Source organism: Anolis sagrei, chromosome 4, assembly GCF_037176765.1.
Source record: "Anolis sagrei isolate rAnoSag1 chromosome 4, rAnoSag1.mat, whole genome shotgun sequence".
NCBI lineage: Eukaryota > Metazoa > Chordata > Lepidosauria > Squamata > Dactyloidae > Anolis > Anolis sagrei.
In genome coordinates this window covers 105,718,241-105,737,209 of record NC_090024.1, presented here as the reverse complement: position 1 = coordinate 105,737,209, position 18,969 = coordinate 105,718,241, and the positions used below count along the sequence as shown (strand labels likewise).

The 18,969-nt window shown below is 40.8% G+C and overlaps 1 protein-coding gene across 1 annotated transcript in view; it reads right to left on the bottom strand.

Annotated features, from left to right (window-relative positions):
- Positions 1-17,655, bottom strand: part of LOC132773457 (sodium-dependent neutral amino acid transporter B(0)AT3-like) — a 40,466-nt gene extending 22,811 nt beyond the window's left edge. Inside the window, exons 1-4 of the mRNA XM_060772706.2 lie at positions 17,493-17,655; positions 8,437-8,577; positions 4,402-4,533; positions 1,091-1,272 (exon numbers count right to left, since the gene is read on the bottom strand). Of these exons, the coding sequence (XP_060628689.2) occupies positions 1,091-1,272; positions 4,402-4,533; positions 8,437-8,577; positions 17,493-17,655 (618 nt within the window). The remainder of the gene's footprint in view (positions 1-1,090; positions 1,273-4,401; positions 4,534-8,436; positions 8,578-17,492) is intronic.
- Positions 17,656-18,969: the final 1,314 nt, after the last annotated feature.

Genomic DNA, 18,969 nt, shown 5'->3' with positions numbered 1-18,969 from the left:
GCCCACTGGATTTGAAACACTGCCTGGTGAATCCCCCCCCCCCCCCACACCACACTATTGCCTCCTTTTGGGACCTCAATGTGATAAGATCCTTAGTTGTCATGGTTGCAATGATCATGTTTATCTATATTCTGCTTTTTCTCTCTACAAAAGAGAGTTACAATTAACAATGGCCCTCCATCTACCTTCACATCCTGGGGGCACCATTAATAAAGTGTTTTTCAGGTGCTGGAGATTTGATCATTTCTGGTCATGGAATGCTTTGAGAACAAGCACATGGAGAAACATGGTCTTTCCAAATGCTGCCAGGTTGTGTGGATGGGTTTTTGGGGTTACATTCAGTTGCTCATGACTGAAACCATGAATGTCCAGCAGTTAGCCTATCATAGGTCCAGCTTACCTTAATGCCAACCTTACCCCAACATTTATTTATTTCCTAAATATAGAGTCCAGTCCTTCTGTTAAAGCTACTACTCAAGCAAAGTACATTCAAAGCATTTAAATAGATTCAGCACAATTAAAGACACACACACACATATATATATACACTAGTAGCTGTACCTGCCACGCGTTGCTGTGGCCAACCTTCCCTCTTTCTCTCCTTCTTTCCCTTCTTCCTTCACTCCCTCTTTGCTTCCTTCCTTCCTTCCCGTCTTTCCTTCTCTTCTTCCTTCCTTCCCCCTTTTTTCTTTCCCTACCTCTTTCCTTCCTTCCTTCTCTCTTTGCTTCCATGCTTCTTTCCCCCTTTCCTTCTTTCTTTCTTTCCCTCCCTCCCTCTTTCTTTCCTTTCTTTCTTTCCTTTTTTTCTCCCCTTCCCTCCCTCTTTCTTCCCTTTTTTCTGTATTGTCATTTAGCTTTTTATCATTTAGCTTTGGGGGGCATTTTAAGTCCCGTCTGCTGTGTTTTTCAGTGTTTTTTTAATGAGTGAAGGACATACATTGGGTTGATAGGTGTCTTGTGTCCAAATTTGGTGTCAATTCGTCTAGTGGTTTTTGAGTTTTGTCAATCCCACAAACGAACATTACATTTTCATGTATATAGATATATATATTTATATTTTTAAAAGACCAAGAACTAAGAAAACAACCACCTTTCCAGTTGATTCAATGCCCCGAATGGTACAGATATAGACAACCACCCAACAAGCAAGCAAGCACAAAAACATCCACCACACCAACGAGCTGCCCTGCGTAATATCTGCGCTGATGTTCAAAGTGCGCCTATACCAAAAAAAATTGGTAGGTGTGCTTTTACGACATTCTTCCATGAGTTCTGAAATAAGAAGCACATAAATCATTATTGGATGAGATACCCACACACCTGGTTAGCACCATCTGATAAACGACTGAACAACACCAACTATTTACTTAATTCCAAGAAAAAGTCCCCTATGTGGGAAACCTTTTTCTGCTCAGCATTCAGTGCACTCAGAATATTGTACCAGAGCCAGGGAGATCCAGGTTCTAATTCCTGCACAATCCTGACTGGGCAATGGTGGGCCACTCACTTCCATTCAACCTGATATTAGTCTTGTGCAATTTGGGTAAACCTTTACCTGTTTCATGTTTTGGCTTTCAGTGGGGGCCCCGATCCATTTTTTAGGAGCTTCCTGAAATCTGGAGGGCAGGTATCTGTTTTTGCTCTGTAGTGCCAGAGGACCAATTTTCTATCCATTATGGAGGAGGGCTTCCCAGGCTCCCTTTCCATCATTTTAGGCATTTGAGCTGTTTCTACTCTAGAGGTGTTCAGCTGCAGGCACGCCTGCACTTTAAGGAGGCTTCTTACCTGTTTCTATTCTAGAGGAGAAGAGCTTGGCTTCAGCACTCTTTCCAAGGCATTTTAAAAAGACAAGTTCTTAAAGCTTTTTCTTACTCTAGAGGCGCTTGGCTGCAACACTCTTTCAAAGCATATAAAGGAGGCAAGTTCTTAAAGATCAGCTTCGTTGCAGGCAAGAATCGCGCAGACCCTTGGATAGTTTGCTGAACTCAAGGGTTTTCTGTATTGGAGATCTAACAGCACATCCGTTTCGGTGGGATTGTTTTGAACCCCCTTAATCAGCAGAGTAAGGGGGTATTCTGTGAATATCGAAGAGCAACTTGGTTCCCAAGATGGAGCAATTTGATTTTTAAGGGGAGCAATTTGTTAAAATTATATACAATATTTATAATATTATAATGTAAAGCAATATAATACTGCCAATAAGCTATTATAACTATATATTTATATTACATGTAATATTACTAATAATTTTACAATATAATGGTATAGTACAATATAGTAATATTTAATCAATATAGTAATATTTAATAGAGTCTAGAGGAGAGGTGCTAGGCTGCAGCACTCTTTCCAAGCCATTTAAAAGGATGCAAGTTTTAAAAGCTGTTTATTACTCTAGAGGAGAGGCACCAGGCTGCAGCACTCTTTCCAGGGCATTTAAAGGAGACAAGTTCTTAAAACTGTTTCTTACTCTAGAGGAGAGGCACCAGGCTGCAGCACTCTTTCCAGGACATTTAAAGGAGACAAGTTCTTAAAGCTGTTTCTTACTTTAGAGGAGAGGTGCTAGGCTGCAGCACACTTTCCAAGGCATTTAAAGGAGGCAAGTTCTTAAAGCTATTTCTTACTCTAGAGGAGAGATGCTAGGTTGCAACACTCTAAGGCATTTAAAGGAGGCAAGTTCTTAAAGTTGTTTCTTACTCTAGAGGAGGGGTGCTTAGCTGCAGCACTCTTTCCAAGACATTTAAAGAAGGCAAGTTCTTAAAGCTGCTTCTTACTCTAGAGGAGAGGCACTCGGCTGCAGCACTCTTTCCAACAACAACGTCACCGTTGTTGTTGGAAAGCTTTTTCTTACTTTGGAGGAGAGGTGCTGGGCTTCAGCACTCTTTCCAAGGCATTTAAAGGAGGCAAGTTCTTAAAGCTCCTTCTTACTCTGAGTTGGCGAACGCTGAGTTGGACTCTGAGTTGGCAAACGCTGAGCTTGAGATTGGTTTATTGACTGTGTTATATATTGATTGTTTTAACGGTCTTAATTGTTTTAATTGCTGTTTTACATATTTATTTGTATTATTGTGTAGGCATGAAATTGTGCCTTTTTGTAAGCCGACCTGAGTCCCCTTCGGGGGTTGAGAAGGGCGGGGTAGAAGTACCCGAAATAAATAAATAAATAAATAAATAAATACTCTAGAGGAGAGACGCTTGGCTGCAGGCTTTAGGAAGACTTCTTGTTCATAAAGCTATCTACTCTATAGGAGAGGTGCTGCAGGCAGGTGCGTGCACGCTTTCTCAACCAGGCCTGCATCATGCCAGCAGCCACACACTCTTTCCATAGCATTTTAAGTCTTCCCACTTCCAGGTAAGGAAGAGCGATGACCTCTTGGAAGAGGAGAGGTAACTGGTAGTAGTTTTCAGGGAATGAGGGATTTCTTTTTGTTTGCTGGGGGATTAATAAAAAAGATTAAACTGTGATGCTGATAAGCGGAGGAGGAGCTGAGATCGGCTCCCACTTGCTTTCCCGTCAGGCAGGTTTTCGTACCACGAGAGCCTTTACCGTTAGGGGCTCCCGAAGTACCGAAGGTACCAAAGGAAACGGAGGAAATGAAAGAAACAAATTTTCCACACAAGTCTACCTGATGTAGCTGAAAGAGTTACTGGTGTGAGAATAAAATAGCAAGGAGTAGAGCCATCCATGCTGTCTTGTCCTCATTGGAGGAAAGATGAAAAGGGGTGCATCTCCACTGTATAATAAATTATTATTAATTATTAAACTTTACTTGTACCCCACTAGCATCTCCCGCAGGACTCGATGCGGCTTACAAAGGCCAAGGCCTCAACACAACAACAGCAAACAATAACAATACAATACAAAGCAAATTAAAAACATAAGCAATAACAAAACATTACACCATTACGTAATAAAAACCAGGGCCGGGCCAGTGATGGGTACAGGTTACAAAAGTGCTGGGTGTGACAGGTGGTATGTTGGGATTCTGGGCAAGTGCAATGTGCAGAGTCTTAAACTCTAATAAAGTGCTTCTGGGACATAGTGCTGGGGGTTATCCTATTCTGGAAAGGCACATCGGAATAGCCAGGTCTTCAAGTTCTTCCTAAAGACTGCCAACGTGGGTGCTAGTCTAATATCTTTGGGGAGGGTGTTCCAAAGTCGGGGTAAATGAAGTTTGATGCACCACTTAAACTTCCATGTCTCAATGCTATGGAATCCTGGGAGTCACAGCTGTGTGAGAATTGGCACTCTTTGGCAGTGAAAGGCTAAGACCTTGTAAAAGGTGGGAGCAAGGGAGAAATGGCGAGACTCCAGGAGGATTGGCTTGTCTAAAACTCCTTCAAACATTTAAAATGCCTAAGACACGAATAACTGAAAGCAGTAATAAGCATCTTGGAATTCACCTGCAGTATCTTGTGGACAGGTACTCCATGGTAAGGGATTTCTGAAAGAGTTTATAAAATACCACAGCACCCAGGCCATAATCATATTATAGTAGACGCTCACTAGGAATGACACCACCACAGAGCCATAACCTGTGGAATACATAAGTAGACACAACATAGGCATCAACAAGTGACAGCAATGAATCAGAGCTTGCAATTTAACATCAACATTATTACAGGAGTTAGTTGCATCCAATGAAAAGATCCAATGATGATCAAGCTGCATTCGAATTGCAACAAGTTTCTGGTTACTATAGTGACATGAACCAAACACCACTGTTAATGAACTGCAAGTTGAAGTCTAAAATACTGTGAAAGCAGCTATAAATATACTTGCAATTTTTGTCAGTCCCTCGGGTTGAGGATTTATTATTGTTGAGTGAAGACAGAAAAAAATGAGATGGGTTTCAGTAAGTTTTTCGGGCTGTATGGCCATGTTCCAGAAGCAGTCTCTCCTGACATTTTGCCTGTATCTATGGTAGGTAGCCTTTGAGGATGCCTGCCATAGATGCAGGTGAAATGTCAGGAGAGAATGCTTCTGGAACATGGCCCGAAAAACTGACCGCAACCCAGTGATTCCGGCCATGAAAGCCTTCGTCAATACAGAGGTAGTGTCCAAAGTCATTACACAAGAGGATTTTGTATGTGTGTGTGTGGGGGGGGGGGGGGATCATATCTAGTGACTGTGGACTTTATTACGCAGAAAACTCATTTTAAAGTAGGCAACCCATTGTTTAACCATGTTTGAAGAAGACCGGATTACTACTCACCCCATCTCACATATTTCTCTCCTTTGTGTATCTCATTAAATAATGAGCTTATGTCCTATCACACAGCTGAAGGATGACTCCTCCCAATTCATGTCATGTTCTCTGATATCATTCAGTCTCTCTTATTATTATTATTATTATTATTATTATTATTATTTTATCTTGTGAAACCAAGCAGCTATATGAGCTCAGAAGTCTGCAGTTCTTTTGTCCCAACAGAAAAATGTAAAAATATACGTTTTTCATATAATTTAATTTATCTAAGAAATTATCTGATAACAGCTTAGAGAATGTTTAAACTCATTATGCTTTTGCTATCTCATTGCCTCATTGTCCTGCGTAAGTGTTTTCATCTTCTCAATCAAAACTTTATTACAGTCCAAAGACCCAAAAAGCTCAGCTGTAAAAGATACACAAAGTGCAGACAGATTAACAAACTGATAAAACTGGTTAAAATGCAGGATGGTGCACTATACAAGGAATATATGTACAAGAATGGGAACAATGCAAATAAATACAGAGCAAGCTTCAGCCTAATACAGGAACTTGTCTTATCCTGGCCACTTCGGAGAGAAACTCGGCAATGGCGAAAGTCATGTGCATATTGTCTTGACAAAAAAATCAACAATGTATACAAGGAAATATTCCTCCTGTCTCAAGTCAAAGGAGAGTTTGGGCCACTAATAGCTTGATTTTTCCTCGTGCTGCAATTTTGGATACTCCTGTTTCAGTTCCAAACTGATAAGTGCCAAGCTACCCTGTTTCCGGACCCCCCGGTGGCACAGTGGGTTAAACCGCTGAGTTGCTGAACTTGTTGATCTAAAAGTCTCAGATTCGAATCCGGGGAGTGGTGTGAAATCCCGCCGTTAGCCCCAGCTTCTGCCAACCTAGCAGTTCGAAAACATCCAAATGTGAGTAGATCAATATTGCGGCATCTAATTGTTCCCAGTGTTAGCCTCTCTGAGTCCCCCCTTGGGGATTGAGAATGGCGGGGTAAAAATGTCATAAATAAGTAAATAAATAAATACCGCTCCGGCAGGAAGGTAACAGCATTCCATGCAGTCATGCTTGCCACATGACCTTGGAGGTGTGTACAGACAACGCTGGGTCTTCAGCTTAGAAATGGAGATGAGCACCACCACCACCCAGAGTCGGACACGACTGGACTTAATGCCAGAGAAAATCTTTACCTACCCTGTTTCTCCAAAAATAAGACATCCCCTGACGATAAGACCTAGTAGAGGTTTTGCTGAATTACTAAATATAAGGCTTTCCCCAAAAATAAGACCTAGTTGTTGCAACTCAGAGTAAGCTTCACCTTGCTTCCAAACACTACCACACAAGAGCTGTAGTTTTATAGTTTATTGAGGAAAAAATCCAAGTCAAAATAAAGAATAAGCATTGCAAAGTTCCAAAGAATAAGGTTAAATGCAGAATATAGTTCCAAAGACCTTCAGGTAAAAACAGGAGACACAATCCTATTGGCAAAGTTCAAACCAGAGTCTCAGGTACAAGCAATGAAACAATTGCCCCATGAATCACAATGCAAGAAATCCCAAGCGTACTGCTTTCCAGGCTAACGTTATTCCATGAAGCTTCCAGGCTAGTAAGCTACGTTGAACTGACGCTTTCTCAGAGTTTGCAAAAGGCCTAAATACCTTTCTAATATGAAAACATTAGGCTCTCATAATCATAAAAGCATTGCGACGACCTTTCACCGAGCTGGCTTCTCGTATGCTGGCCAGATGAGAACTCTGCCTGACCCAGAGATCAAGGCGAGTTTGCCGGGTCAAGTCACTATCTACACTTTCGGTATCAGCGTGGGAAGGCACCTGCTCACTATCTCCTTCGTTAAAATTCCTTTCTGGTGGAAACGGCTGTGTTAACACTGCACTGTCTGCGGGAGCCTCAGAAGCAGGCCCAGAGATTTGAGGCACAGACAAAGAGCCAGGAAGCTGAATCCCAGCAAGAATCTGAATCCCATCATCAGAAAATAGCTCAGCCACAACACTAGTGAAGTTTTTGTTTGGAAGCATGTCTGCTGAACAAAACACCAGAGCATGCAGCTGTGATTCTTTCAGCCCACCGCCATTGTCCCCTATCTTCACTTTCCGTTGTAGAGCAGCTGCATGCATGACATGAAGACCATCACCTACCACCAACCCTGATGTTCCCTTCCATGGTCATCGCTTGTAAATGTGCAGGCAAGGCATCAAGACGCCTGTCACCTGCCGCCATACCGTACGCTGTCCCTACTGTTCTGTACAAGTGTTCTGTGGTGAGCTCCCCGGATGGCCAGAAGCCGCCATACTGTACGCTCTGTCCCTACTGTGTGAGTCTGTTGCGATGGTGGCCAGAAGCTGCAATACCATCCCTGCTGTACAAGTGGTCCAGAAACTGCTGTGGGAGATCATTACAGTCTCCAGACAGTGTGTGGGAACCAGTTACTTTAAAGCCCCTATTTTATTTTATTTTTTGTGGCCCTGTGTGTAAGTCAGCCAACCAGTGTGTCACTTTGATTCTTTAGGGGGTGTCTGCTTTTCTGTTGAAGGGTCTAAAGCAGGAGTCCTCAAACTTGTTAAACAGAGGGCCAGGTCAAAGTCTTTCAAACTTTTGGAGGACTGGATTATAATTTGAAAAAAAACATGAATGAATTCCTATGCACACTGCACATATCTTATTTGTAGTGCAAAAAAAACCCCTTAAAAACAATACAACAATTAAAATAAAGAACAATTTTAACAAATATAAACTTATTAATATTTCAATGGGAAGTGTGGGCCTGATTTTGGCTGATGAGATAGGATTGTTGTTGTTGTTGTGTGCTTTCAAGTCGTTTCAGATTTAGGTTGGCTCTGAGTGAGGGCCGGGTAAATGAATTTGGAGGGCTGTATCCAGCCTTCAGGCCTTAGTTTTAGGACCCATGGTCTAAAGTTTGTGATGACACCTACTGCACAGTATATAATAAATGTTCAATTTTTTTGCTCAACAATAAATGTGAATTCTTCTTCATGGAAAAATAAGACATCCCCTGAAAATAAGACCTAGCGCATCTTTGGGAGCAAAACTTAATATAAGACACTGTCTTATTTTCGGGGAAACGAGATACTTGATTTTTTCCATTATACAAACGTTGACTTGTCCCTGATATCATCACAGACTCGCATTTCCAGGATTGAACAATACTTAGCATTATTTCATAGTGACAGCTAGAGAAACTTACCAAGTCCACTCAGATAAGGGGAGATGTGTTTCCAGACACCAGTGGTACCTTTTCTTAAGCGCTGTCCTAGGGCCAACTCCATGTGAAATAATGGGATTCCTTCAAACACAAGGGCGATGACATACGGAATCAAGAAGGCCCCTGAAAATATAACAGCCAAGTACAGATCACTCAGAGGCTGACCATTCAAACTGTTATGACAGTAGTGTCCGATAGACAATGGTACCTAGAATCATCGTTGGAAGAGACCAGAAGAGCCATTCAGTCCAACCTCCTGCCATGTAGGAATACACAAAGTACCCCAACAGATGGTCATGCAGCCACTTTAATCAAACTCTAGAGCCATAATGGGAAGATCAACAACTAAATGTGAGTCAGCCATGTGATGTGGCAGCCAAAAAGGCTAAAGAGAGAACAGACTGCGTAAATAGAAATGTAGTATCCCTCTCATGAGAAATAATGGCACAATTTCATCCGGTTTTGGTTAGGACTTACCTGATGCACTGTTCACTGTTCTGGGCACCATCGTTTAGGAAGATCAGCAATTAACTTGAATATTTACAAAGGAAAGTGACAAATACAGTTTGGAAATACTTAACTTAAATTGGACAACATCAACAGCATTAAAATCAAATAATCAACAACTAGTCAAACTATAATATTTCTTTTTTAAATACTTTTTATTAGATACATTTTCTCTTTAATCATACATAAAACCAGGGTAAGGGTATAGGGTGATATTGGGCTGAATATATACATAAAAATTTTATACAGGGGGGGGGGGGCGCAATAGGAAAAAAAGAAGAAAGAGAAAAGAGGGGGGTGTAGAGGGTGCAGGAAGGGGGGGGAGGGTAGGGGAATTCACATCGACTTCCAATATTCTTCTCCACATATCCACTGCCGGTCTGTTCCATTTTGCCTTTAATAAGTCTTTCCTTTCCACTTATATCGTGATCTTAATGTTTCCTTTCTTCTCATTTCTTTCTCTTCTATACTGCTTTCATGTGTCATACTCTTCCTTTCTTTTTATTTGTTATTTTTTGTCTGTTTTCTTCGGTGAAGTAATCGTCCACCATTTTCCAGTTTGTCTTTACGATCGGTCTTCCATAAGATTCTTTTAAAGCAAATGTTAATTTATCCACATCTTTGATTTCTTGAATTTTATTTAGCCATTCTTCTTTTGTTACGAGTTCACTTTGTTTCCATTTTTTTGCTATTACCATTCTAGCGGCAGTAAGAGGTATGTGAATAAAATGTCCTTGTTTCGGTCCCTTTCAACTTCTTCATCTGTTAGTCCCAATAGAAAGTGTTCCGGTTTCAGCTGGATCTTTACTTTCAATATCTTCTTGCATGTCTCTTGTACCATCTTCCCAAAGGTCTTCACTTTGGGGCATGTCCACCAGGTGTGAAAGAATGTTCCGACCTGCATATCGCATTTCCAGCATTTGTTCTTGGTATTTCTGTACATTACGCTTAGTTTTTGAGGGGTCATGTACCATCTAAAGAACATCTTAACCAAATTCTCCTTTAAATCTGTCGATTAGGTGTATTTGATCTTTTTAGTCCATAGCTTCTCCCATTCATTCAGTTTTATCGCTCTTCCAATATTTGATGCCCATTTGATCATGCATTCTTTAACTAGCTCTGTCTCCGTCGTCCAGTCCAGCAGCTTGTTATAAATCTTGGTTATAATTTTTTTTCTTTCAATATGATTCTATCTTGAAAGTTGCCTTTTTCCATGAAACCTACTTCTCTATCTTTCTTGAAGTATTCCTTAAGTTGTATGAACTGGAACCATGAAACTGTTAAATTTTTGGACAATTTCTTCCCTTGTTTTCAGTTGTAGCGAACCCTCTTTTTTGATTAAGATGTCTTTATAGGTGGGCCACTTTGCCCATCCTAATAGTCTCCACAAAGGAGTCTTTGGGTAAAGTTTAGCCTTATATCTGGCCCATATTTTCATTAGTGCAGATCTGATGAAGTGGTTGTTGAAGTTTTTTTCCTTTTTAATTTGGTCATACCAGAGATACGCATGCCAACCAATTGTCAAAGCCGTCTAGTTCTAGTATTCTTTCCTTTCTTAATAAAATTCAATCTTTTATCCAGCTTAAACTGCAGACTTCGTAGTAAAGTTTAAGATCTGGTAGACCTAACCCTCCTCTGTCCTTCTTGTCCGTCAGGTATCTAAACTTTATTCTCGGTTTTTTCCCTTTCCAGATTTTTAATATTTTTTAAATATTTCTTTGTTCCAGTAGTTAAATAATCTGTTGTTTTTGATTATCGGAACATTCTGGAAAAGGTATAGATGCTTTGGCAAAATGTTCATTTTAATAGTGGCAATTCTTCCCAATAACGATAAACTATAATATTTCTTAGTATCATGATTTAGACAAGGGGTTCTCAAGCTTTTTCAGCCACTGAGCCTATCTGAAGCAAAAGTTTCTTATGGAAGAAATGTTTATATTATATTATATTCATTTTATCTATATTAGGCATAGTCAAACTTCTGAAAAACAATTTTAACCAACTTAAATTTAATAGTATTTCAGTGGAAGACCTCGGGGGCCAACCAGTCCAACCCTGTTCTACCATGCAGGAAAAGCACCCCCAACAGATGACCATCCAGCCTTTGTAATAATAATAATCTATATAAATAAAAATGTAATGTTGTTTTGTGGTATTCACAGAACTTGAAATCCGCTGGGCAAATTGACCCCAAATTTGGACATAAGACACCTAACAACCCAATGTATGTCTTTCACTCAAAAAAAATTGATTTTTTTTTTCATTTGGGAGTTGTAGTTGCTGGGATTTATAGTTCACCTACAATCAAAGAACATTCTGAACCCCACCAACAATGGAATTGAACCAAACTTGGCACACAGTTCTCCCATGACCAAAAGAAAATACTGGAAGGGTTTGGTGGGCAGTATCCTTTGGTTTTGAAGTTGTAGTTCACCTACATCCAGAGATCACTGTGGACTCAAACAATGATGGATCTGGACCAAACTCTACAAGAATACTCAATATGCCCAAATGTGAACACTGGTGGAGTTTGGAGAAAATAGAATCTTGACATTTGGGAGTTGTAGTTCCTGGCATTTATAGTTCACCTAAAATCACAAAGCATTCTGAACCCCACCAACAATAGAATTGGGCCAAACCTCCCACACAAAACCCCCATGTGGGCCACAGCAATGTGTGGCAGGGGACCGCTAGTAATAATAATAATAATAGCAGAAAATCCAGGGGTCATCCAGTTCAACCTCCTTACGCCATACAGGAACAACAAAATCAAAGCAACCCTTGAGTGGTGGGAGGGAAATAGGCTTTGGAAACAAGGAAGGTTAGGAAAAAGGCTTTTGGCAGCAATCGAAAGGGGGGGAAGGCTTTTGGCAGTGAAGGAGGTAGGGACGGGGGGGGGGGGGCAGGAAAGAGGATGGAAAGCTTGGAGGGGGAGGAGATTGGAGAAGGAGGAGGGAAGAGGAGGAGAGAAGCACAGAGCCCCTCAGTCTGCTTCGTGGAGCTCCAAGGGCTCTGCAGAGCACACTTTGAGAACCACTGATTTAGACTGTGACTATATATTTTTAATCTGCATTGTTTTATCAGTTTTGTAATTTTATACAACAAAACTTAATTGTAAAACATTTAGCATGATACTCAGCAACATTTGGATTTAGTATTAAACTAGACTTTGCTAGTTTATAAGTACAGGGTTCGTTCGCTTCTTCGCGGTTCGCTTTTAGTGGACTCGCTGTTTCGCAGGTTTTTGAAAATATTAATAAAAAATATTAAATATTTACTGGGTTGTTGTAGGTTTTTCCGGGCTATATGGCCATGTTCTAAAGGTATTTTCTCCTGACGTTTCGCCTGCATCTATGGCAAGCATCCTCAGAGGTAGTGAGGTCTGTTGGAAGTAGGAAAATGGGTTTATATATCTGTGGAGTGACCAGGGTGGGACAAAGGACTTTTGTCTGCTGGAGCTAAGTGTGAATGTTTCAACTGACCACCTTGATTAGCATTTAATGGCTTGGAAGTGTCTGGGTGGAATCTCTTGTTGAGAGTGATTTGATGTGCCTGATTGTTTACTCTCTGTTGTTTTGCTGTTGTAATTTTTGAGTTTTTTAATACTGGTAGCCAGATTTTGTTCATTTTCATGGTTTCTTACTTTCTGTTGAAATTGTCCACATGCTTATTAAATATTTACATCCAATGGAGGGCAAAATCTTCATTCAGCAGAACGTTTGGAAATCATGTACTAAGATCCCATAAGGTAGTCTAAAATTATAAGAAAACTGCAAGCCCTGCTTTTGATCACCTTCAGTTCTACCCAATTTCTCCAATTGCAGAAAATTTACAATAATTTCCCACAATGAATAATGCATATTTGAGAATCAATTCTTGAAATCAATATTAAGAAACAATCAAGACCTGTTTATTATCCTTTTGCCTCTGATGATTCTTGGAAAAATTAAAACAAACAAATCCATGTCTATTTAGTCAGAGAAAGTAAATAACTGGAATCACCCAGGCAATAAATCCAGGCAATAAAGACATGTCAATCAGTAACGATGGAGAATGATGAGAACGCCAAAAAGATCAAAATGTCAGGTTGTGTATGAGAGACGACTGCTAAGTAGGGCATTTCAGGTGTGAGTTATTTAGTGACACTAAAAAGTTGGAATGCAATTCATAAAGTTTGGATGGTGCCCAGGGTTCACTGAAAAATTCAGGACACATTCCCACATTTTAACTACTGAGTGCCGCAGGGTTCCGTCCTGGGCCCGGTCCTGTTCAACATCTTTATTAATGACTTAGATGAAGGGCTAGAAGGCATGATCATCAAGTTTGCAGATGACACCAAATTGGGAGGGATAGCCAATACTCCAGAGGACAGGAGCAGAATTCAAAACGATCTTGACAGATTAGAGAGATGGGTCAAAACTAACAAAATGAAGTTCAACAGTGATAAATGCAAGATACTCCACTTTGGCAGGAAGAACGAAATGCAAAAATACAAAATGGGGGACGCCTGGCTCGAGAGCAGTACGTGTGAAAAAGATCTTGGAGTCCTCGTGGACAACAAGTTAAACATGAGCCAACAATGTGATGTGGCGGCAAAAAAAGCCAATAGGATTTTGGCCTGTATCAAAAGGAGCATAGTGTCTAGATCTAGGGAAGTCATGCTACCCCTCTATTCCGCTTTGGTTAGACCACACCTGGAATATTGTATTCAATTCTGGGCACCACAATTCAAGAGAGATATCGACAAGCTGGAATGTGTCCAGAGGAGGGCAACTAAAACGATCAAGGCTCTGGAGAACAAGCCCTATGAGGAGCGGCTTAAGGAGCTGGGCATGTTTAGCCTGAAGAAGAGAAGGCTGAGAGGAGATATGATAGCCATGTATAAATATGTGAGAGGAAACCACAGGGAGGAGGGAGCAAGCTTGTTTTCTGCTTCCCTGGAGACTAGGACGTGGAACAATGGCTTCAAACTACAAGAGAGGAGATTCCATCCGAACATGAGGAAGAACTTCCTGACTGTGAGAGCCGTTCAGCAGTGGAACTCTCTGCCCCGGAGTGTGGTGGAGGCTCCTTCTTTGGAAGCTTTTAAATAGAGGCTGGATGGCCATCTGTCAGGGGTGATTTGAATGCAATATTCCTGCTTCTTGGTAGGGGGTTGGACTGGATGGCCCATGAGGTCTCTTCCAACTCTTTGATTCTATGATTCTATGAGAGCGGCAAATACAAATGTTTGCCTCTGTAGTCCAAACACTGAACACATGTGATCCTACCACCTCATCACACTTAACCCTCCCCCCACCAATTTTATGGGCAGTCACCATAAATTTACTGGGAGTCATGGCTGCTGTCAGACAACTTCTGCTCATTGCTCCTGTCCTGTCACAGAACTACAGAGCAATCGTAAAATTGAGCAGATCTGTAATCACGGGGAAAAATCATGAATTTAGCCAAAATAGCATGAAGGACTTGCTATTTTGGCTCTTAACAACATGTGATGGGGTCCATGACAGTATCCTTTCTATTTTGTAGCTTGCCATGGTGAAAAGGGCCATTCTGATGGATGGTCCTTAGCAGCAAGCAGTCATCCCTCTTTCCCGACGTGTATAATAACTCCTTCCCTTCACAAATTTCTTGTTCAAAAATTATTAATGAGAGATATAGCTTAATAGAGGCACTGAAGAATAGAGAACAGACAGTTTTCCTTTGCTGATTCATTCCACTTATAATATTGTACTTAGCAGAGAGATATAATCTCTGTTTATAGAAATGGATGATTACTCCTTCCTATTATTATTATTATTATTATTATTATTATTATTAACAAGCATCTCCCAAAGGACTCGATGCGGCTTACAAAGGCCAAGGCCACAATAAAACAACAGTATAACAATTACATATAAACCAAAAGCAAATCAAAAACATTAAAGCAATAACAGTAAACAGTAAAAACAGCACACCGTGACACAATAAAACTAGGCCGGGCAAATGTACTGGGTACAGAGTAAAAAGTGCTGAGTATGCTGAGTGATATAAGGATTTTGGATAAGTGCAATGTGTGGACAATCTTAATCTCTAATAAAGTGCTTTTGGGACGTGTTGCTGGGGTTTCCTATTCTGGAAGGGCACACCGGAATAGCCAGTCTTCAAGCTCTTCCTAAAGACTGCCAACGTAGGGGCTTGTCTGATGTCCTTGGGGAGGGAATTCCAGAGTCGGGGGGCTACCACAGAGAAGGCCCTGTCCCTCGTCCCCACCAGCAGCGCTTGCGACGCAAGTGGGATCGTGAGCAGGGTCTCTCCGGATGAACGAAGAGAGCGTGCGGGTTCATAGACGGAGATGCGGTCTATGGAAAGAAATGGTTTAAAACAGCATCCCTGTCTCAGGAGTCCAATGAGTTTAGATGCAGAATAATAATAATAATAATAATAATAATACATAATGAAAAGAAGGCTCTCCATGGACAGTTTCTGGCAAAAATTGAGAGCCAAATTGACAAAGAAAAAACATGGCTGGGGCTCACAAATGGAACTTTGAAAAAGGAGACGGAGGGCCTGATTCTGACAGCCCAAGAACAAGCCATTCGAACCAATGCCATCAAAGCCAGAATTGAAAAGTCGACAACAGATCCCAAATTTAGACTCTGCAAGGAAGCAGATGAAACAGTAGATCACATCCTCAGCTGCTGCAAGAGGATTGCGCAGACAGACTACAAGCAGAGGCATAACGCCGTTGCTCAGGTGATTCATTGGAACTTGCGCCACAAATACCATCTGCCTGTGACAAAGAACTGGTAACAAGCTGGAAAAAGTTACAGAGAATGAACACGTCAAACTTCCGGATTCAGACAAATAGAGTTTTGGAGCATAATAATCCTGACCTCACAATCGTGTTAAAAAACAAAAGTATGGATCGCCGATGTCGCAATCCCAGGTGACAGCAGGATTTAGCTTTTTGGGGCTTTTTCGTCATTTAGCTTTTGGGGGCTTTTTAAGTCCCTTCTGCTGTGTTTTTCAGTGTTTTTATTAGTGAAGGACATACATTGGGTTGTTAGGTGTCTTGTGTCCAAATTTGGTGTCAATTTATCCAGTGGTTTTTGAGTTCTGTTAATCCCACAAATGAACATTACATTATATATATATCCCACCAGGGGCCTCTCTCTCTCTGTGTGTGTGTGTGTGTGTGTGTGTGTGTCCGGCAAAGAAATGCACTGTGCTTATTATTTAATACTGATATTGTACTATGCTAATAATACAATATATTGTATGCATATTAGGCCTGGGTAACAACGGAAAAATTTGTTTCTAAAATCGATTCGTTTTTTGGGGGTTTTTTGCGTTTCGATATTTAAAAGAATTCCGAATTTTTTTTAAAAAAAAGTTCGATATTTACGAAATTTCGTAAATGGTAAAAAAAACGAAACAATAACGAATCGATTCGTTAATGGCGGACGCGACCGCGCAATACGCTAAAAAACCTCCAAATGGGACAGGGGGAACTTCTGAAGCTTCCCTCTCCCTCTGTTGTTGACTGTTGGTGTGATATTATAATTTTTTTTCACTAATTAAACAAAAAACAACTATAAAACTTGCCCCAGACATGCGGAAATAATAACGAAACGACCTCAAACTAATAACGAAACGAATACATAACGAAATACGAAGCATTTACGAAACGAATTGAAAAATTCGTTTCGTTTTTAAGTTGCTCCAGAATGGTTCGTTATCGCTTCGTTAACAAAAAAAACGAATTTTTAACGAATTACGAATTAACGAAACCGCCCAGCCCTAATGCATATATATCTTGTAAGCCGCTCTGAGTCCCCTTTTGGGTGAGAAGGGCAACATATAAATGTTGTAAATAAATAAATATTGTTGATAATAGCCCATATACTCCTAGTCCACTGTTGGTGTCCTCATGTTCCAAAAGAAAAGCAATTATTCTAAAGTTATGGGTTGTCTTCACAAAAACAGATCATCCAACATGAGTGACATATTTTTAAAACATCTGAGACTTGAACTGACTTATCTCAATTCATCCTTCTAGATGGGAGTTGAATATACATAATTACATTCACAGTGGATCAGAAGATTTCAAAGTCGAACTCACTGAAGTCAATCATATTTTAATCTATTAACCTAGTGATTGAGTTGGCCTTTATTTTGGAAAGAAGACTTGAATGGGAAGGATAGGGAAGGATGAGTTGCAATCTCTCAGTTCAAATCCCAAATATTTTTTTAAAATATGTAACCAGCAAAAAAGGGGGGGGGGGCAATGTATAAGAGAACAATTGTGTATCTTTCCAAACATTCATGATCCAATTTCCTTTTCACCCAAATGAGCGACAACAAAACCAAATATAGTGAATTGGTGGGTTGTTGTAGGTTTTTCCGGGTTATATGGCCATGTTCTAGAGGCAGTTTCTCCTCTAGAACATGGCCATATAACCCGGAAAAACCTACAACAACCCAGTGATTCCGGCCACGAAAGCCTTCGACAATACATAGTGAATTGGGTTTTTTTTTTATTCTCTTACCTCCTCCATAGGTTTGGCACAGATATGGAAACCGCCAGACATTCCCAAAACCAACAGCAAATCCAATGCAACTTAAAAGATATTGGATTTTATTATCCCATTTTGGTCTGGATGCATCATCGGCAATGACCCTGCTATCATCAGCAGGTGGTTCTGGCTGCATCTTTACTGCTTATATTTTTATTTCTCCAGGAGTTTATTTGAGATAAGCAGCATCTTGAGCATTGAATCCTTCAATCATTTGTCAAACCCAAGACAGGGAAACACCAGCTTGGAAACCTTGAACAATGAATGCGGAATTTTCCAGCTCTGACATCATACAAAAGATTGTATGCACATACAACTGCCTAGCAACTTACATACAACTGACTAGCAACTTAAAGACATACACTGAGTGTTAATTGCTGATAGGTGTCTCGACCTTGTACCAATTTTTAATATACCTCTGCTTTCTCTTGTACCATACTAGTTCCCCCAAAGGGTTGAGTAGCTATGCAACCCTATTTCAAAATCTAATAATTACACCAGGTAGTTATGGCAGTCTTTATTAAGCATATCTACTATTTTGCACCTGTGACTTTCTGCTGTCGCACGCTGGGCCTGTGCATAAGACTGTAGACAGGACATAAATTCTGTGTGCCCAACGGGACGCCGGGGCTGCCTCAGATTAAAGGCCTTTGGATTTCCTTAAAACAGAGTCTTTAGATTGCTTAAAGGTTCAACAAAGTTCTTTATTAATGAAATCAAACAGGAACTTCAAGGTTTTCTTGATAAAATATTAGTTCTCTCAATCTTGTCCGCAGGGGACAGGTACTATCTTCATAACTGTATTTTAACTAATAGGTAAATCCTTAACTTCTAATCTGCGCAGTCTGTCTTTGCCTCTGTTGGCGTGGAGCCCCTGCACCCGGTACCAACTGCTTCTGGCTTCCGCGAGTGACCCTTACCAAGCAGAGCTTTGTAGACTTCCAAGGAAAAAAGGAGTTCAGATTTCAGAGATGGCTGGCTGAAGTGGTGTGAGACCAGATTCCCTCAGCAGAGGAGCTGTAAGGCTGTATATCTCCCGGCCAAGCTATGGGGCCTTTTCTCCCCGGCCAAGCTGTGGGGCTGTATATCTCCCCGGCTGAGCTGTAATACTGTATATCTCCCGGCCAAGCCATAGAAGACGAAGCTTTCTACAGGAGCTCTTAGTTTTATGTCCTGCATGAAAAGCTTCTTTGTGTGGACTGAACCCAAAATGGCTCCTATTCCCTCCAAAACCCAAAAAGGGGGCGGGACCAGGGAACCTAACGATAATTGACAGGTGGCTTGCCCTATGATTGCAGCCAAAAGAAGCCACCTATCTGCTGAGTCCCTGAAACTTAGGACTACAACAAGCATTCAATGCAAAGCAAACAAAATTGGAGCTCCTGGTACAGCTGTACCTGCACAGACCTATTAACTTATTTGTTGAAATAGGTACCTTTTAGTAGAGATG